Genomic DNA, 18,480 nt, shown 5'->3' with positions numbered 1-18,480 from the left:
TTCATGCTGTGTTGAACCCCGACCATCAAATTTTTTTGTTGCTATTTCATACGTGTAATTTTGCCACCGTTATGAACTGTAATCTTTTATGCAGGATACCTGATATGCGATCCAAAAGGGATAGCAACCCATAGGTTGTGAACCGCTGTACTAGAGTACGGTCTGTCCACCAGGGCTACAAGCTAAACTAAAACTGACTTTCCATTCCAAGTACCCATCCACTGTTAATAGTTCAACTAGGCGTGGATGCTTCCAGCCCCTCCTCCTTCCTGTCCTAATGCTGACTGGTTTGATCTAGTACAAGTCTCGGTGAGTCAATCACAGTTGCTATAAGCTCATGAGTCTAGTGGTCCTATAATGTCCAGAAGATATACTATTTTGCCCTTGTCCTTTCCAGCAACACCTGGCTCTTATCATTTTTCTGCTCCCTCTTCTAAGATATTCGCTGAGCCTTGGGGTCAGGCAGTGTGATGCAGGATGTCCCGTTTATGGTTGCATACCCCACCAACACTTGTTCTCTCTACATCGATCAGTTGTGAGTTGCAGAGTTAACTCCTATGCACTGCACAGAGACACTTCCCTGATAAGGACTGAAAATTGCACTAATCTATGGATTTACACATATGAATCTGGAAGGCAGTTTGATGCTATGTCCATTTAGCAAAATACCATTAATATGTAATATGTCTACCCCCTGGGTAATACTAGTAATATGTAATATGTCTACCCCCTGGATTCTTGGCCAGATTTATAGTACCAATCATTAGTCTCCACATGTTGAGTAGACCTTAAATCCCCCAAATTACTGAAACTTACATACTGTGCTTCTCTACTTTTAAAAATAGCACCCCTGGGACCATAATTGTAAAAAACAGTGTGCCTCTCTCTCAAATGAGTTCAGATACTATGAATTTTTGAAGCAATTTTTCTATTTTTAAGGCTCAGAGGACCTTAAAGTATACCTTCCTTAATTTCTTTTCTGAAATGGGCCCCGTTCAAACAAAAGTGCACAGGTTTTGAATTCAAATGGACCTAGATTCAAAATCTGAATTTGTAACTGAATAAAGAATAATACTAAGAAGTCACTGAATTATTGAGCTTACCTACTTTTCTATGAAATGTGGATAATAACAACCTTATAATATTCCGTATTAGGAAAACGTGCTGCTAATAACCACCATTGTCTAGGAAGGAGGACAGATTCCAAGTTGTCTCATTGAGCACATATCTAGATGAGTCTGGATATTCAATGTCAGACTAAAGCTCAGGAACAAGGACTAAAGCATATGAAGTGGGATGATGCTAGAAGTTCAGAATGGATGATAAAGAATGGGATCATTGAGAGCCTGTCTTTCTTCTCTGCAGTTTGAACTGGCCCCAGGAAAATTAATGTCACAAATGAATCCTCCTTTTTCTTTGAGAAAAAAAGTCTGTATTCTAGATAAGAATGTCTCCGGTGACTATATCAAATGTTTAAAATGAAGTTGAGGTAGGTTTCACATCAGGCCAGGTGCTGTGTGGATTCAATAGCATTGCAGCAAGACACAATACATAATCTTATTTTGAATTGTAAAATGAATAAACTTACTAAAAATTCAGCAAACAATAGCTGTTCAACCAGAGTTCATTATGAGAATGAAGATACAACCCACCCCCCATGCAGGGTCTGGTCTCTAGCAGGGTCTTCAGCTGACACATTACATGAAAATTAGATATAATACAAATAAAACATCTAACACAGTGCCTGACATATATAGATACTCAATAAGATATCGACTAAATGAAACTATAAACTATTACTTATAAATAAATAGCACTGGGTACAGGTAACATGTCCATAAATATTTGACAAATATATTTTGGAAGGAAATAATCCATAGTATGGGTATGTAAATAATGTCCTCAATGCCGCATGATATATCCTCCATACCATTTTCGAAAGGTATTTGACTTAAAGCTAACAGATTACTAGCCAAACTATTTTTCTTCTGTCACAGGAATAGCAAACATCCCTCTCGGATGGCTACTTTAGCCAGTAACTACAGATCAGTGGAAATAACTCCTGAGGGTGTCGATGAAAGTCCTAGTAAAGGCTAGACGAATAAGAGAACTTGACCTTTATATTCCTGGAGTCTAGCCCAATAAAACCGTCCAGAATTCAGCAGTTTTCTGATAGTTGTTCAGTTTTTTGAGCCTATGGTCTGTTAAACTGTTTTCCTTTCACTGAACAGCTAAGACCCACAGGCCTGGCTGTGGCTCAGATTTCTAGGCCTGGGCACTTCCTTATCATGTAGATCAGGAGCTACTCAGACACTGAGGAAAAAAAATGCAAAGGGAAACAGAGCCAATGAGAGACAGGACTGTAATAAACCCAGAAATATATTTTTGTTGATTCTTTTGTTATTTTCCTTAAAGCATTTCTGATTGAGGTTTAAAGCGACAAGCTCCGTAGGCAGTTGGAGAAAGGTGCTCAGTAGGAAGTGGTGTTTCCCTAGCATGTTTATTTGATTAAGTGTCCATACTCTGGAATGGGAGGGTGATCTGGTTACAGTATCTGTCACACTACTCGTCTCCACGGGTGACTCAGCTAAGCTGGCTGGCTAGGTCGGTGTCCCCTTTCAACCTTACCCCTCCACGTGTAGGTCACCCAAACTTTCAAGCTTGGTTGAAGAGGACAACCTTCCCCTATACAGCAGGAACATTCCTTCATCAAGGGTATTTGAGTGGCTGTGCTGTCCTGATAGAACCTCCAAACAAGCTCTCAAGTCTGTATTTTCGGATTCCTCATCCCTAAATGTTCAATTCAATCTATTATCAGTCCAATGGTGGTGTTTATATACATTTACTCGTAATGAATGCCAAACAAGTAATCTTTACTGCAGCTACCATCGTAATACAAGTTAATTTGAGTTTTAGGCCCAAAGGCAAAGTTATATGCCATGTATGAATCTATTCCCAAGAAACAAAAGAGCTGGTATTAATACCAAGCTAAAAATAGATGATGGGGTGAACTACACACAAACGCACACACACACACACACACACACACACACACACACGCACAACCAAACTGCAAATGCCAAGTTATTAACAAGAAACTTGATTGTAGAAGATCTCTGAAGATCTACAACATCTAAAGACAGCAGCTGGTTCAAATTGTAATTTATCATTTATTCCATAAAAATGAGTATTTTATGTAGTTCTCAGCCCTCACCAGAGAAGTTCCTGCGTGTAGTGGATGGTGGGAAATGCGAAAACTCACAACTGGTCGAAATGCAAAGAATAAGTAAGTATCAGGGGAGTGCTCAACCACAGATGGAACATGGGTATCACACCCGTCAAAACTCAGGGACCTCTCTCAAAGGATACAGCAGGAAGACCGTAAAAGCTAGAGGTCAGGGATGGCTCACACGAAATGTCTTCTGGGCATGAGAAGACCACTGAACTCATGAACTCATAGCAGCTGTGGTTGCCTGCACAAGATCAAACCAGCCAACATTCCCGCACGGAGGGAGGGGCTTTGCGAATTCCCAGGCCTAGTTAAGGAGCTAGTTACAGTGGGTGCTGGGAGAGGGAAGGTCAATTTCCTCTCAGGGTGTGGCTCCTGGTATCTGACCCATACTCTAGTGCAGTGGTTCTCAACCTTCCTAATGCTGCAGCTCTTAAAACAGTTTCTCATGCTGCCGTGACCCCTCAATCACACAATTAGTTCATTGCTACTTTATAGCTGCAATTTTTTTGCTACTGTTAGGAACTGTAATGTAAATATCTGACATGCAGGATATCTGATTTGTGATCCTTGTGAAAGGGGTCACAACCCACAGGTTGAGAACCCACTGCTCTAGTGGGCAGCTCCATGCCCATGATATACAGGCAGCACAAACTGGGTTAAAAAAAAATAACACAAAGTTCACAGGGAGTGGGGAGAGTGGAGTGGATCTGGGAGCAATGGCAGAGAGGGTTTGTAGGGTGAATGTCTTAAAAATACATTGTATGAGATTTTCAAGAAAGTAATAAAATAGTTTTAAAAGAGCTGGATGCACCGTAATTGAATTTATTATTTCTTTATCTTTCTCCCACTAGGCAGCTAGTAGCTGGAGGGCTGGGCTTTAATAGTAAGTTTTTAAAAATTCCCAGAGTGGTTGCTCACTTAAGAGTATATTTAATTTAAAAACATAAACACTTTCACCACTTTTTCAAACAGGACATTTCTCGGCTTTACCTATTCAAAGCCCTTTTTTCCGGTACATCTGGGAAAAGAAAAAATTTAAAAGAACATTTAGCGGGCTCCTAGTATGGATCAGGTTCAGCCCAAAGAGTTTTACCTGTGTCATCATGTATAATCATTAACCAACTTGTGAAATAGGTATTTTAATATCCATGCTTTATAGACAAGTCAAGTGGGTCGTAAGTATTGACTAAAGTCCAGGCAGGTGGCTAGTTGCAGGGCTGATTCGCTTCCACCCCAGCTTGTACCTGACTTTAAAGCCAGCAATCCCTCCACCGCAGGACACTGCCTCCTTTGTGTGCTAGAGAAGAAGCCTTTAAAAGACTTCGCATTCCTTATGAAATAGATAAAGGAAAGAAACAGGGGAGGGAGCCCTCCAAGTCAGCTATTATTCAGTCTTGAAATTGTTTCTAAATTGCTCTACACTGTGATTTGAGAAGCGGTTTAAATAGGCATATTATACTAACAGCCTCCGCTCCTCTTCAATCTTCAGTCATATCTGCTTTAAGAATATTTGACAATAGAGTTGAGAATTAAAGAAAAAAAACACTGCTTTTTGTGCGTAGGCCAATTTTCTTAACAGAAGCTTGATGACATTTTTCAAACCAATCAAAGTTTTGACAGTGTCAGAAACTGAAGATATCAGCTATACAGTTTTGGGTTTATTGTTGCCGTTTTGGTTCTGAGACTTTCCAACTTGACTTGAAGGAAGGAGCTGAAAATAAACTCAGAACAATTATCATTTCTTAAAATTTTTCAATTTAAAATTGCAAGGAACACAATATATTCTATTTAGTTCATTTGTATATTCATGCCAAATTACGTAAAACATATGTCAGCCTTGTGATTTGTCAGCCTGGGTTTTGGTCACAGGATATTTAACATGCAGTGTAACTGAAATATATAGGAACAACATCACTTCTATAGTTAAACTAATTACTTAATGGGGCTAGAGTACACAAAAACAAGAAAGCGGTTAGCACAAACAAACTACATTTTTCTGCACATAAGTCACTGCCTTAAAAAAAACAAACACTTCATTAAAAGCTAAAAATAAGAACGTTTTCCAAGAATTAAAGAAAAAAATTATGATTTTGGCTTAGAGTTTATAAAAACGATGCTTAATTTTTTTTAAAAAAAAAAATATATATATATATAGTGAGAGGATTCTTTTCCTAGGATACATTCCTGTGAGCAAACGCAATGTCTGTGCTAAGTGGCAATTTAGGCATGTGAGACTTTGCCTTGCTCAATGAAAACTTATGCATAATACTCGAAAAAAGGAATCCCCACATTATGAAAGATTTTTCTTCAATTAAAAAATAAAGAAGCAGACCTTAAGAAAGACATACATAGATCTACATAGGAAGGAGAAAAATACAAGATCTCCTGAGTAAATTGGGAGCGTGGGGAGTCCCGCGAGAGGGTAGAAGGAGAGAGCGAGGGAAGGGAGGGGAACAAATAAAAATGCATAGCTCAATAAAAGCAATAAAGAAATAAAGAAGCAGGCTGTGCAGTGCTGGCACACGCCTTTAATCCCAGAACTTGGGAGGCAGAGGCAGGTAGATCTCTGTGAGTTTAAGGACAGCCTGGTCTACTGAACAAGTTCCAGGACAGCCAGAGTGGTTACAGAGACAAACCCTGCCTCAAAAAAAAACAAAAACAAATAAATAAATAAATAAATAAATAAATAAATAAATAAATAAATAATTTAAAAAAAGAAAGGAAGGAAGGAAGGAGGAGCAGCTTTTGAAAAATGTATTCCTTCTAGGAAGGGAGAAGCAAACAAACAGGATCCCATGTCTGTAAATAGCCTGGAGACAGGGATAAAGATGGCCACTATTGACAGTATAAGGACTGGACAGCAAGGAAGAAATATGAAGAAAAGGAAAATTGGCAAATGAACATGATACAACTAAGATTGTGTAGCCTTTTCAAAGAAACATAATCAGCATGTTTAGAAACCATGTTATACCTGTAAATCTGTACTTTTGAATTAACTCTGGCCCCTCGCAAACATTTCCCCTTCTCCCAAAGGGTAACTGCTGTCCTGATCTCTCCTTCTATGAGGTCAACTTTTCACAAAGAGAAGAAAATTCTAGAATTGTGCTATTCAAATTCATTTACTTGAATTTGCTAGGAGAGCAGCTCTTAAGTGACTTCACTACACTGAACTCTATGCTGCACACACACAGCGCTTACATGCACTGTTGTGGTAAGGACAGGTTTAATAAATTGGCTATGGTGATCATTTCACAATGTACACCATAACAAATCAGCACAGGGAACATTTTGGATATCATTTTATTTGCCAATCATGCAACAATAAAGTTGGGGAGAGAATTAGTGACATGATCTGTGTATGGTTATGTCTGGCTGTAGTCCCAACCACTGTGGAAACCTGAGATGAAAGAATTGTCTGTGTCAAAAGTTCATCACCACCTTGGGGAACTATTAGGGTTTGTGACTAAAATGTTCTCCAAGGCTCATCTTCCACAGGTGTTGATGCCAGGCTGTAGCACTACTACACAGTGGCAAAACCTGGAGGAAGGTGGGTCTGAGTGAAGGGAAATTCAAGTACTGATGGTAGACCCTTGAAGGGGATGCTGGAAACCCACCCTTTCCTATCAGCTTTTATCTCCACAACCATAACAGGAAGAATAACTTTGCTATATGGTCTGCTATGATGCTTTACATGGCCCAAAGTGGCAGGACTAAGTGATTATGCAATGAAATCTCAAATCCAGAAACCATAATAAAATTTTCCTACTTTAAGTTTTATCAAGTCCTTTGTAACAGTGGCAAAACCAAACCAACCAAACAGAAACACATCAACAACAGTGAAACCCCGTCTCAAAAAAAAAATCAGTGAAATTAGTGTAAAATTAGAGTATATGAATATATTAAAATTCTGAGACCCGTTATTTGAGTTTTCTTTTGATCTGAGAGAAAGGCAGAAGACTGTGAAGATAGGACTCATTTAGACAAGTATTTGTTTAACTTACTCCATATAAGAGCCAAAATTCTCACAGTTTTGTAACAGGCCGAGAATAATTCTCAAATTTAGGCAAGAACAGACCAATACACGTAAACACATCAACCACAAATATACGCAAATGTGTATGTATAAAGATATGTATAGGCAGATAGATGATAGATTTGATAGAAAAATAATGGTACAAAATGTAAGCAGATAGTGGATTTTTCAGTTAATTTAACTAATGGAGAAAATTTTCCATAATTGGGAATATTTCAGATAATGTTTACAGTAGTTTATATTCAAATACATTTTTGAGACAGGGTCTCACATTGTAGCCCAGACTTGTCTGAAACCCACTATGTAGCCAGGCTGGCTTCAGATACTCAGTGACCCTCTTGCCTCAACCTTCAAGTTCTGAGATTACAGGCATGAGCCAGCAGCATATCACGTCCAAGCACAAATGTTAAGATCCTAATACAGTTCAGCCCTTCTTCATCTGAGAGCACACTGTGTTGCTATTTCTAACAGCAAGCTATAGGGAGATCTGTTGCATATTTCTACCTAGGGAACTAATTTGAGAATCAAAGTCCCAGACTCCAATCGTAGGAGTGGAAAGGGCTGGTCGCTAGGATCGTTCTGCTTGCAATCTGCTCATGTTGTCTGAAAGGCGGGACCCAGACAATGAAGCCAGGTGCATATCATCTAGCTAGACTGTTGTGCAAAGCAATCTTGAAAAACTGGTACAACATGGTTCATTGCTCCAGCCGTATCTAACAATACATCAATCACTAATATAAAGGACACTTTGAGGGCCATATTCCTAGAGTTGGCTAATGTCCAATCATGGTTAACTTGGGAACATTCAAGGAGTAAGCTACTAGTTCTGCTCTGTTACCTCTTACTTACAATCTATTCACATTGCCTTTGATCAAAATCTTTTCACAAAAACATTGTGTAGTACCTATTAGAAAAGTATTTATGGGTAAGCACTTCATTTGGGATTTACTATAATGAATTCTAAGTTTTTATATATGTTGGTATATCCATATTATGATTCAAGCATATAATTACATTAAGTAGTATCCAGTTGATATTTAGATTCAATTATTATATATAGTATAATATTTATATTAGCACAGTGTAGCATTTGTATATTTTCAATATATACAACACATACACACAGAGTCTGTAAGGACAACAAATACATCTAGTAGGCACAGAAGCCAACAAGAGACAAAAAGAAACCCAAGGAGACAATTCAACCATCAATAAGTCCATCACAAATATACTTTATTGCTTAACCAGTTTCATTATCCATTTACTCCTTGATCTATGGCTACCTGAACTTTGTAATACCCTTGTTCAGAGTGACTTAACACAATAAGAAATTATGTAACTTTAATTCTTTTTCAGATAAGTCACTATCCACTGGTATTATGTCTTGAGGAAGTTTTAGTTGACTCTCCCACTATATTTGACTACTGTATAATCTGCTTACACACAAAACGTTGACTCTTACCAACAATACCTGTATGATACCATATTACAGTGTGAGTATTTTATTATGTGTGTATGTGTGGAGACCAGAGGTTAACAGCAGGTATCTTTCTTCTTATTTTTGTTTGTTCTTTTTAAATAATTTTATCATTTTCCAATTCTTTTTTCCTCCATCCAATGTCTTCCTTGTATCCCAGCCCACTCCCCCTTCATTTCATGGCCATTTTCCTTTGTTATTGTTACATATATATGCCTAAATATATAAATACAACTGCTCGGTTCAGTTCGTGTGACTTATATGCATATGATTTCAGGGATGGCACTTGGTATTGGATAAACAATTAGGTCACTCACTGACCTAGAGCTCACAAATTTGGCTAGATTGTCTGGCCAGTAAAGCTTGGCTCCTCCTGTTTCTTCCCCCTCCCCCCCAGCACTGGGATTACAGTCAAGCCCTGACATACTTGGCTCTTTTTATGAGTACTGGGGGTCTAATTCAGGTCTTAACGTTTGTGAAACAAGCAGTTTATCAATGGAGACATATCCCCAGACTTGAAATGTATGCTTGTGTGTGCGTGTTAGATTGAACCCATAAGCACATGTTAGAGAAGTGCTCTACCACTAAGCAACATTCTCAGAACTCATATCGTCACGATACAGTCTGGTTTAGTTAACAAATAAACCAGGAGGTGGCACAGAATTTCTAGTACTATGGAGAAAGTAGGTTCCATGTTAGTTCGGGCAAAGCGCATCATCTATCTTAATTCACATCACTACATAGTTACAGGTTCCCATTAACTATTGTACAGAGTACATGGCTATCATTAAAATTATCTCTATCCTCATACCTAGTGTTATTTTTATTACTACATATGATCTGCAAAATTTAATAGGTTTTATTGTGACATGCTTTTCTTCTCAAAATAATCACTTCTTAGTTATTGCTTATTAATTAAATTTGTTCTTTGGCAATTTCATATATGTGTATAGTATATTCTGATTACCCTTTCCCGACACCCTCCCTTATCTCCTCTCAAATCTGTCAACCCTCTTTTCCACATTCATGTCTTTTTGTCTTGTTTTGTGAACCAGTGAGTTTAACCATGGATATCTGTATGGCTGTTGGTCTGGAATTATCCACTGGAGCATGCCCGGTGGGCTTATCACTGGATATGCAACTGAAGACAATGGCGCTCCACTCCTCCACATCTATCAATAGCCAACCACAGTTCATCAGGGTTGGGAAGGGCCGGTCTTGTGCATGCTCAGGACAAGAAGCTGTAATTGCCGTGAGGTCATTCCTGCCATGATTGTATGAGACCTAGCAGATGGCTTTTCACAGTCCTTCCTATCTTGTGGCTCTTATGCTCTTTCTGTTCCTCTTGTATCATGTTTCCTGAACTTATCAACTGCTCTGATTTGTGTGAATATTTTATCAAGGCTCATTACATGCTACAGGAATTCCATTTTTCTCTTGCTCTTGAAATGATTCCTTCCTAACTATTTTAATTACTACATCTTAGTCTTCTTAAAATCACTGTTCATTAAGAGAAAATGTATAAGGCTGACACCAGGAGCATACTAATGTGAAAAGGGGAACGCCTGTGAGGCCTCAACCCTACACGAAGAACTAAGGGATGCTGAGAGTTGGGAAAGTCGTCCCAGGGAACTGGTTATCCAATATCAAATGTTCAGGCCTGGAAATATACATAATAATAACATTATATGGACTGGCAGGTTGTACTTATGTGTTTAGGTATGTGTGTGTGTGTGTGTGTGTATACATATGTAACAACAATTAAAGAGGCCATGGATTTGGAGAAAGGGGAACTACATGGGAGGATTTGGTGAGGGGAAATGATGTAATTAATTATAATCTTGAAAATTGTCTTTTAAAAACATAAGCATAAATCCAGCTTTTCTTGCTATACCTATTCTAGTTCCTAATTTACCAAGTACCCTCATTTGTTTCATTTAACAGTATTTAATCCAATGTAAGCTGTCACTGAGTATCAACTGCCTTAGGGAATGTCAGCATACATACCCTATACCTCCCTCAAAATGTTGGGTGCTGTATTCTATATTGTTACAGTGGTCATTGCCACAAGTAGTTTAGTATTTAGTGTAACTATGACATTTATCATAGTTTTCTTGATTATTTATTAATGTTGTTTCAAGTAGAAACAAATCCAATTTGCTATGCTTAGTATGTTATTTTCATTCGTAACTCACTGGTGTTTTTCATGGTGTTTAGAAGTTTCCCACCCACAGAACCAGGATAATGTGTGGTCTTAAACATCTTCTTGACCATATAAATAAATTATACCAGAGGGCTCACCTGAGTAATTATCCAAACTTATACCATCATCAATTTGTGTAATATTTAGTAATATGATTCGTAATCTTCAGAAGGAAGATATCTCTAGATACATAATCTTCCCTAATATTCTTTTATTTTGGTTTTTAGTGACAGGGTCTCGCTCTGGAGAACTCACTATATAGCAGGGCTGGCTTTGAACTCACAGAGATCCATCTGTTTCTGCTGGAATTAAAGGCATTGGCCACCATGCTCAGCCTTCGCTAATATTCTAATAGAGGGGAAGTCCCATAATATAGCTTCACCAACATTTCTACCAGGACAAAGCAGAAAACGTGACAAATGTCGAGCTAAAGTTGTAAACATGCACATGAAGCGTTTTGTAAACAAATCTGAACGTATGAAAACCAAATATATAGGTAACATTGCAGCACTCGAATCTTTATAAGCAAAAGTGACTATTGCTCATATAGTTAATCCTTTTATCCTCAAAGGAAAAAGGGGATAAAAGCCAATAAACAGTAAAAGCGGATTTTCCAAAAGCCTTCTGTAACAGATGAGAAGCTTTAATGCTGTTCTTGAGAAATTATTCTACAGAGGTTAACTTTCATAAAATATATTATAATCTCTGAAAATGGCTTAAATGAAAGATGGGATTAGGCTTAAATGGCAATGAAGCTTGTGCAACACCAGGCAAAAGTTCTTTACAAACCCTTTGCTCCTGCCTCCAGAATTGTAATTGTGAATAATTTATTTCTGTTGTTTAAAAGCCAGGAATAAACCTTATTACTTGGTAAAGGGGTTTATAGATTTATCGTAGCAATTAAAATACAGAAACACAGATTCTACCTTGGACACACACAAACCACTCTCACGGTTGTGGCTATAACCTTTGAATAGTTAATCATATGTGATAGCATTTTTATCAATCTCAGAGATAAAAAACTGCATGATAATCAAATGTCAAATATTAACACAGTGTGAATTTGCTGAGTGACCTGGGATAGGAATGCTAAACATCCTTCTGATCATAGATAGTAACATGCTGGACCTGCTACCATTGTGATAAGCTCCTTCACTGAAGAGGACAAACGTCAATTCATCCTAAATATTCCAATTATCAAATGTATTACTATATAATGGCACCTAATTTTTATATAGGTTTTACAATAAAATTTAAACTTGTCATCTATTGTGAATCAAGAAATCTGTTGCTTCCAGTCCTAAATACACTGAGGTCTTCTTTGCTTTTTGGAGAATTACTACCTGGAGTGGCCAGAACTTCATTGCCTTTGAGGAACTTCTCAGATTATAGAAAACCCCTTTTTTGTGCTCTTACCACAAGATCACCTGAGAGCATTAAATACCAACTGGACATTAGAGAGAAGCGGCATGACACTTTGTGGTTATACTGAGAAACTTTGAAGGGAAGGGTAAATAATGATGGTGGCACGGACCAAGGAAGAAGGAGGAATGGAAGTAGCTAAATAATTATAATCTGGGTGTATACTGATCATAAAACCATTATCATTTGCTCTTGAAGGCTATGTGGGAAATGTGGGGGGAAAGAATAGCTCAATAGCTTCTGGCCTAGGGACAAGAGAAATTCCATTGAAAATGGGTGCAATACTGCCTTGTGCTTGTGTTGATTAGAAAGAACCAGCGGAAAGGGAGACATGGCTAAAAGTAGGTAGAAAGGACAATAGCTGGAGTGATAGCCTTGAGCATACAAAAGACAGAAGGAGCCTGTATGCCAGGGAATGTTGGCTGCTGCCGAAAACACCTGTAGAAACAGAAGGCAGGGAAGGGGAGCAGGATATAAACACAGACAGGGAGCAATGTAGAACTACTCTTTGGATTGCTTCCATTTTCTTGGCAGAATCAGATATAATCAGACAGTGAGGTTGAAGGATATATTGGGGACCTAAGTTGCAAAACTTACAAACAAGGAATGCAAGAAAGGTCTACTCTGCACAGGCTTCAAGTGTATGGATTTAGCAAACCCTGGACTGAAAATATTCAGAATAAAAAGACTGCATCTCTCCTGGATATGTGAAGGCTGTTTTTCTGAGAGTCATTCCCTATAGAACATAGCATAAGACTTATTTGCATAGCATAAACATTGTATCAGTTATTATAAGTAATGTAGACATGATTTCAAGTATATGTATATGCATAAGTCATATGCAAATACTGTAGCATTTTACATAAGAGATTTGACCACCCATGGATTTAAGTATACAACAGGAGACCCTAAAACCAAACCTGATGGATGCCAAAAGGATAACTCTATAACAAAGATAGGGAAGGCCCAAGAGAACTGAAGATAGGTGTGCATGGATGGCTGATGGAGGAGGGTCATCTTTCTATCTGTTATTTCATTGGTTAATTAATAAAGAAAACTGCTTGGCCCTGATAGGACAGAAAATTAGGTAGGCCGAGAAAACAGAACAGAATACTGGGAGAAAGAATCCGAGTCAGGCAGACGCCATGCTCCCCTCTCCCAGGAAGACGCGATGAAGCAAGCTGCCAGGTCAGACATGCTGAATCTTTCCCAGTAAGACTGGTGCTACACAGATTATTAGAGATGGGTTAAAGCAAGATATGAGAGTTAGCCAGAAGAGGCTAAATATAATGGGCCAGGCAGTGTTTAAATGAATACAGTTTGTGTGTTGTTATTTCGGGTAAAACTAGCTGGTGGCTGGGAGCCGGGCAGCAGGAACGCAGCCCTCAGCTCCTTCAACAGATGGCCACAGAATCTAAGCTGATTAACTAGAGAAGTGAGGCTATGAAAGGGGTGAAGACGGTTTAAAGATGACAGGATCAGGGATAAATAATCATAGATACTTTTGTTCTATAAGATGGTGGGTGTTTAGTTTTATCATTTCCACACTAAAGCATTGATGTCAAAACATACTAAAAATTATGAACATGCAGTTCGTTTGGAGTTTTAGCACTGTATCATGAGCCATTAAATTTTTAAATCCTTCCTTGGGCTGGTAAAATGGCTTAGGAAATAAAGGTGCTTGCATCTAATCCCAACATGAGTTAAATTTCTGGAACTCACATGTTGGAAGGAGAGTACAGACTTTGGGAAATTGTCCTCTGTCCTCCATTTGCATACGAATGCCATGAGCTTCCCTCGCCCACATGTACAATAAATAATTGTAATAAAACCTACATTGTTGTGGAATTCAGCATTTTTTCTTTTAGCTCCACTCCCACGTTCTCATTTTCTCTCTCTCTCTCTCTCCCTCTCTCTCTCCCTCTCTCTCTCTGTCTCTCTGTCTCTGTCTCTCTCTCTCTCTCTCACACACACACACACACATACACACACACACTCAAGCACACATGCACATATTTACCTTCAGGCAGTTACAACAGTTATATTGATTTTGTGAAGAATTCTTCATCTGAACTTCATAATTTCTATTTTTTCTTTGAGTATGAAATGTTTTTATAATTTAAAAACAGTTCATTTAAAGCAACATATGTATTTACAGTCACTTACAAATAAATGTTGGCTGTGCTCCCTTAGGTGTTAAAAGACTTAATCAGGATTAGCTTCTTTGACAAATGACAGCATATAGGGCTTAAGATAATGGGAGTTGATATACTTTTAGAATGACTAGATTTCATAAAACATATGCATAAACCTTGTTTAGTAATTATATTAATATACATGAAACCAAAAATCTAATTAAAACAGTAATGGCATTTTAAAATTGGGAAAAGGGATCTTTACAAACCTGCTTCCTGCTTTGAGCTCTTGCATTCCGTAATCTTCGAGCAGAATAAAAGATAAAGTAGCCCACAGTTGCTGCCGTAATAATAAAAAAAGACACAGAAACAAAGAAAATCGAATAATGATTCACCCATGGGCCATGTTTTTTTCCTACTTCGATGACCATGGTTACTTGTATGCCTCTTTGAATAGACTGCAGAATTTTTGTTCCTTTTAGATTGCCAATCATGATCGCAACAATGTCTCCTGCACCTGTAAAAGGAAATGAATTCAGTTTTAGTTTGAGATCTTTAATATAAAAATCCAATTTTAACGGATGATTTAAAACATTTAAAATGAGACATAATGATACAAAAAGAGGTACTATAATTCAATTAACATTATTAAGTGCCTACTACATATTCAAAAGTCATAAGGGTTATAACCATGTGCAAGATTTAGTTATGGATCTATGGAGCTCATAGTTTAAAGAAAAACATCACACACAAAATTACCAATAATTCAACAGCATTACCTCTGGGGCCTAGTTTGCATTTTTTTGAGATAAGGTGTCACTCTGATTCTCAGGCAAGCCTGGAACTCAGGTCCTCCCATCTCAGCCTCCTGAGTAGCTAGAAATACAGACTTGAGAGAGCACTCCAACATGCAAATTTCATAAAGGCTTTATTAAAAACAAATAGTCCACTGGCTGGTAGACGATAGAACTTACCTCCTAGGGAATATTAAAATACTTAGATGCATTCTTTTTAACTTATAAAGAGGCAGATTATCATATGTACCTGATACTAATATATACAAAGACATATATAACAAGATAGGGATCTAGATAAATAATGTGCATAAAATGTTTTACAGCCAATATACATATTAATGATGTGCTATTTCCATAGATCTTCAAAGAGAATATCAACTTTGCACAAGCTACTTGGGAAGGAGAAGCAAAGCTGTGAAAGGAGGATATGCAGCAAGAGAGGGCAATGGGTAGGCCATTACCAAGTTCATTATATACACGTATAAAATGATGTAAGGAAATAATATTCGGTCCCAATGAATGCACTATGAAGCAAAGTAAAGAAGAAAAGAATAACAGTAGAAAAAGATACACTTTCATCCAACTAACATTTATTACAAGAAAGGAAAACAGAAAGAAAGCAGACAGGAAGCAGGCAGGCAGACAGACAGACAGATATTTTGTTCCAAGAGCTCTGAGTTTTCACACATGGACCTGTTCAGGTTTTCAAGGATGACAACACAGATAAGGGATAGAAGTATGTGTTTCTATTCAGCACCAGCTAAGGACAAACCTGAACTTAGACACAACTGTTACTAAGGATATCACATCTCTAACAACCTCCTTTCTTCTCCCAAATACATCTGGCTAGAAAAGCAAGATAAACCTCATCTTTCTGAATGTTCTAAGAATGACTTATTGTTCAAGCCATTCCAAGGTTTATCAAGGTTTATAATCCTCCTAGCTCTTATGACGCAGGATGCACGATCTGAAGCAGAAGAAGGGTTCTTTGGGTGCTAATATATTGCCAACCAGAGAAACCTCCTATTGATACTAGCTAGGTTAAGGTACTACTCAGGGTTAATAATCAAACCCCAGCCTGGGATAAACAACCTCCCACAAATAAGACTCTAAAAGACCTTTAGACTAGAATTGAAACACACATACTAAAATAATATTGTCCCTTTCAATGATTATGAGTAAAAAAAATCTTCACTGGTGGTATCTATCTCTGGTTCTTTCCCTCTTCCCCCTTATTTTTTGAGACAAGTCCTCCCACTGAACCTAGAACTTGCCAATTGAGTTAGGTGGACTGGCCAGCAAGCAAGGATCCTCCTGTCTCTGCTTCTCCAGTGCTAGGATTGCAAATCAAGAACTTTACCAACTAAGTCTTCTCCCCAGCCTCATAAATGTTTTTTTTAAATATACCCTAGGCATTATTATATCTCTTTTTCCCCCAGTGCCTTGCGTCTTTCTGAAAATGACTCCTTGCCCAGAGGGTTCCAAATCACAGTAATGGCACCACAACTCTTCAGGTCACATGCTTTAGTAGCAGTGGTGTCCTCTCCAACACTTTAGTGCTCAACTATCAGATCAGCCATGTACCTCTTGCTTTCTTGCTGTCTCCTATTATCAGAACACGTTTTCAAACTCACGCTGCTTTCATAATTCCTTGTCATGTTTCCATAACCTAACTGGTTTCCTTATTTCCAGGATCCTTAACGTTCACTTCACCAAGAGTCCTTCAAGTCCAATAACTTTAAAGATAGCCCCTTAAAATTTCATCAGAATGTATCCTACTGTTCGGTTTTCTGGCATGTGTTGGTATGTCCAGCTCAACCATTTTTACTTACTTTCTACTACTCAAGTCTTACACCTTGGTGTAGGGTGTAAAACCTCATATGACATGGTCTCAATTGAGTTGTCTAGTTTGGTGTATCTGCCTTACATCCTTACATCCCCACATCATGCACACTCAGATTCAACCACATGGGACCATTTGTTTTCATTAACTTTTCATTAACCCATTTTTTTCTGTCCTCTCACCCTCAAGTTCCCTGCATGTATTCCGATCACTGCTCCCTTATCCATTTGCCTATATATCTATCCCTCAAGTTTCAATTTTCCCTACGTAGTTTTCCCGAGGGAAAGCAAATGTTCCATCACTTTTGTTTGTAAGACTTATTTGATGTGCGTATGTGTGTGTGTTCATGTGTACGTGTGTGTGTGAGCACATTCACATGAGTGGAGGTCAAAGGAAAACCGTAGGATTCTGTTCTTTCCTTCCCCAAAGTGGTTCCCGGGCACAGCACTCAGGTTATCTGGCCTGACAGCAAGTGTTTTTACTACCCTCTAAGTCATCTCACCAGCTCCCGTCACTTGAATTTTAACTTCTAGCTAGTTCTTCATTTTTCCTGAAGAGTCAGTCAGAACACCTAACTCCCTCTCTAAACTAAGAATCTTTTCTATTTCAGAGTGGAAAGAGTCTTTTAATTCACGATAGCAATGGTTTTAGTTATGGGATGGTCAGGAAGTCACATGCTTCACCCTAGTAAAATTTACTGGAAAACTTGCTTTACACAAATAATAAATTTTAACTATGCTTATGTAAGTAGCTTTTTAATCTTTGTGTTTTATATGTATACACTGTATGTGCACATACGTTAATCTGTCAGTACAAGTGCTCACATGCTGTAACAGATGTGCACATCAAAGGACAACCTGGGGTATCAGTCTTCACCTTCCACCTTGATCGAGATGGGGCCTCTTGCTGCTTTTCTCCACTGCATATTCCAAGCTGGGCGGCCTTTGAGCTTCGGGGATTCACCTGTCTCTTTCCGTATTTCCCTAGAGGAGAGTTGGGATTACAGATGCTCGCACTACTCTGTACGGCTTTACCTGGATCCTGGAGATTTGAACTCAGGTCTTCCACTTACATGGCACGTGTTCTATTCATGAGTCATCTTGTTAACCTTCTAGTAGCAGACATATCACTTTTAACATAGTCAAATATGCTTAGCTAAGTCCTTATTTCAAAAACCCTGTCTAGTACATACAGCCATAGAATCAGCTTTGTGTTCCATAAGGGAACAGAAAATACATTTCAGCACAGAATTAGAATATTTTTAGAAAAAAACTGTACGCAGTATTTTATTTCTGTAAAATGTACATATTAAACACTGATTAACTATGTTCCCGTTGG

At 38.2% G+C, this 18,480-nt stretch overlaps 1 protein-coding gene across 2 annotated transcripts in view; it reads right to left on the bottom strand.

The window, feature by feature from the left end:
- Rnf128 (ring finger protein 128) overlaps positions 1 to 18,480 on the bottom strand; it is a 105,264-nt gene that overhangs the window by 17,571 nt on the left and 69,213 nt on the right. For both annotated transcript variants that reach the window (XM_050124023.1, XM_050124022.1), the window contains exon 2: positions 14,772 to 15,019. In XM_050124023.1, the coding sequence (XP_049979980.1) occupies positions 14,772 to 15,019 (248 nt within the window). The remainder of the gene's footprint in view (positions 1 to 14,771; positions 15,020 to 18,480) is intronic.

The sequence above is a fragment of the Alexandromys fortis genome, unplaced genomic scaffold (assembly GCF_014885135.2).
Source record: "Alexandromys fortis isolate MF-2015 unplaced genomic scaffold, M_Fortis_MF-2015_v1.1 scaffold_195, whole genome shotgun sequence".
Classification (NCBI taxonomy): Eukaryota; Metazoa; Chordata; class Mammalia; order Rodentia; family Cricetidae; genus Alexandromys; species Alexandromys fortis.
This window is presented reverse-complemented; position numbering and strand designations above follow the sequence as displayed.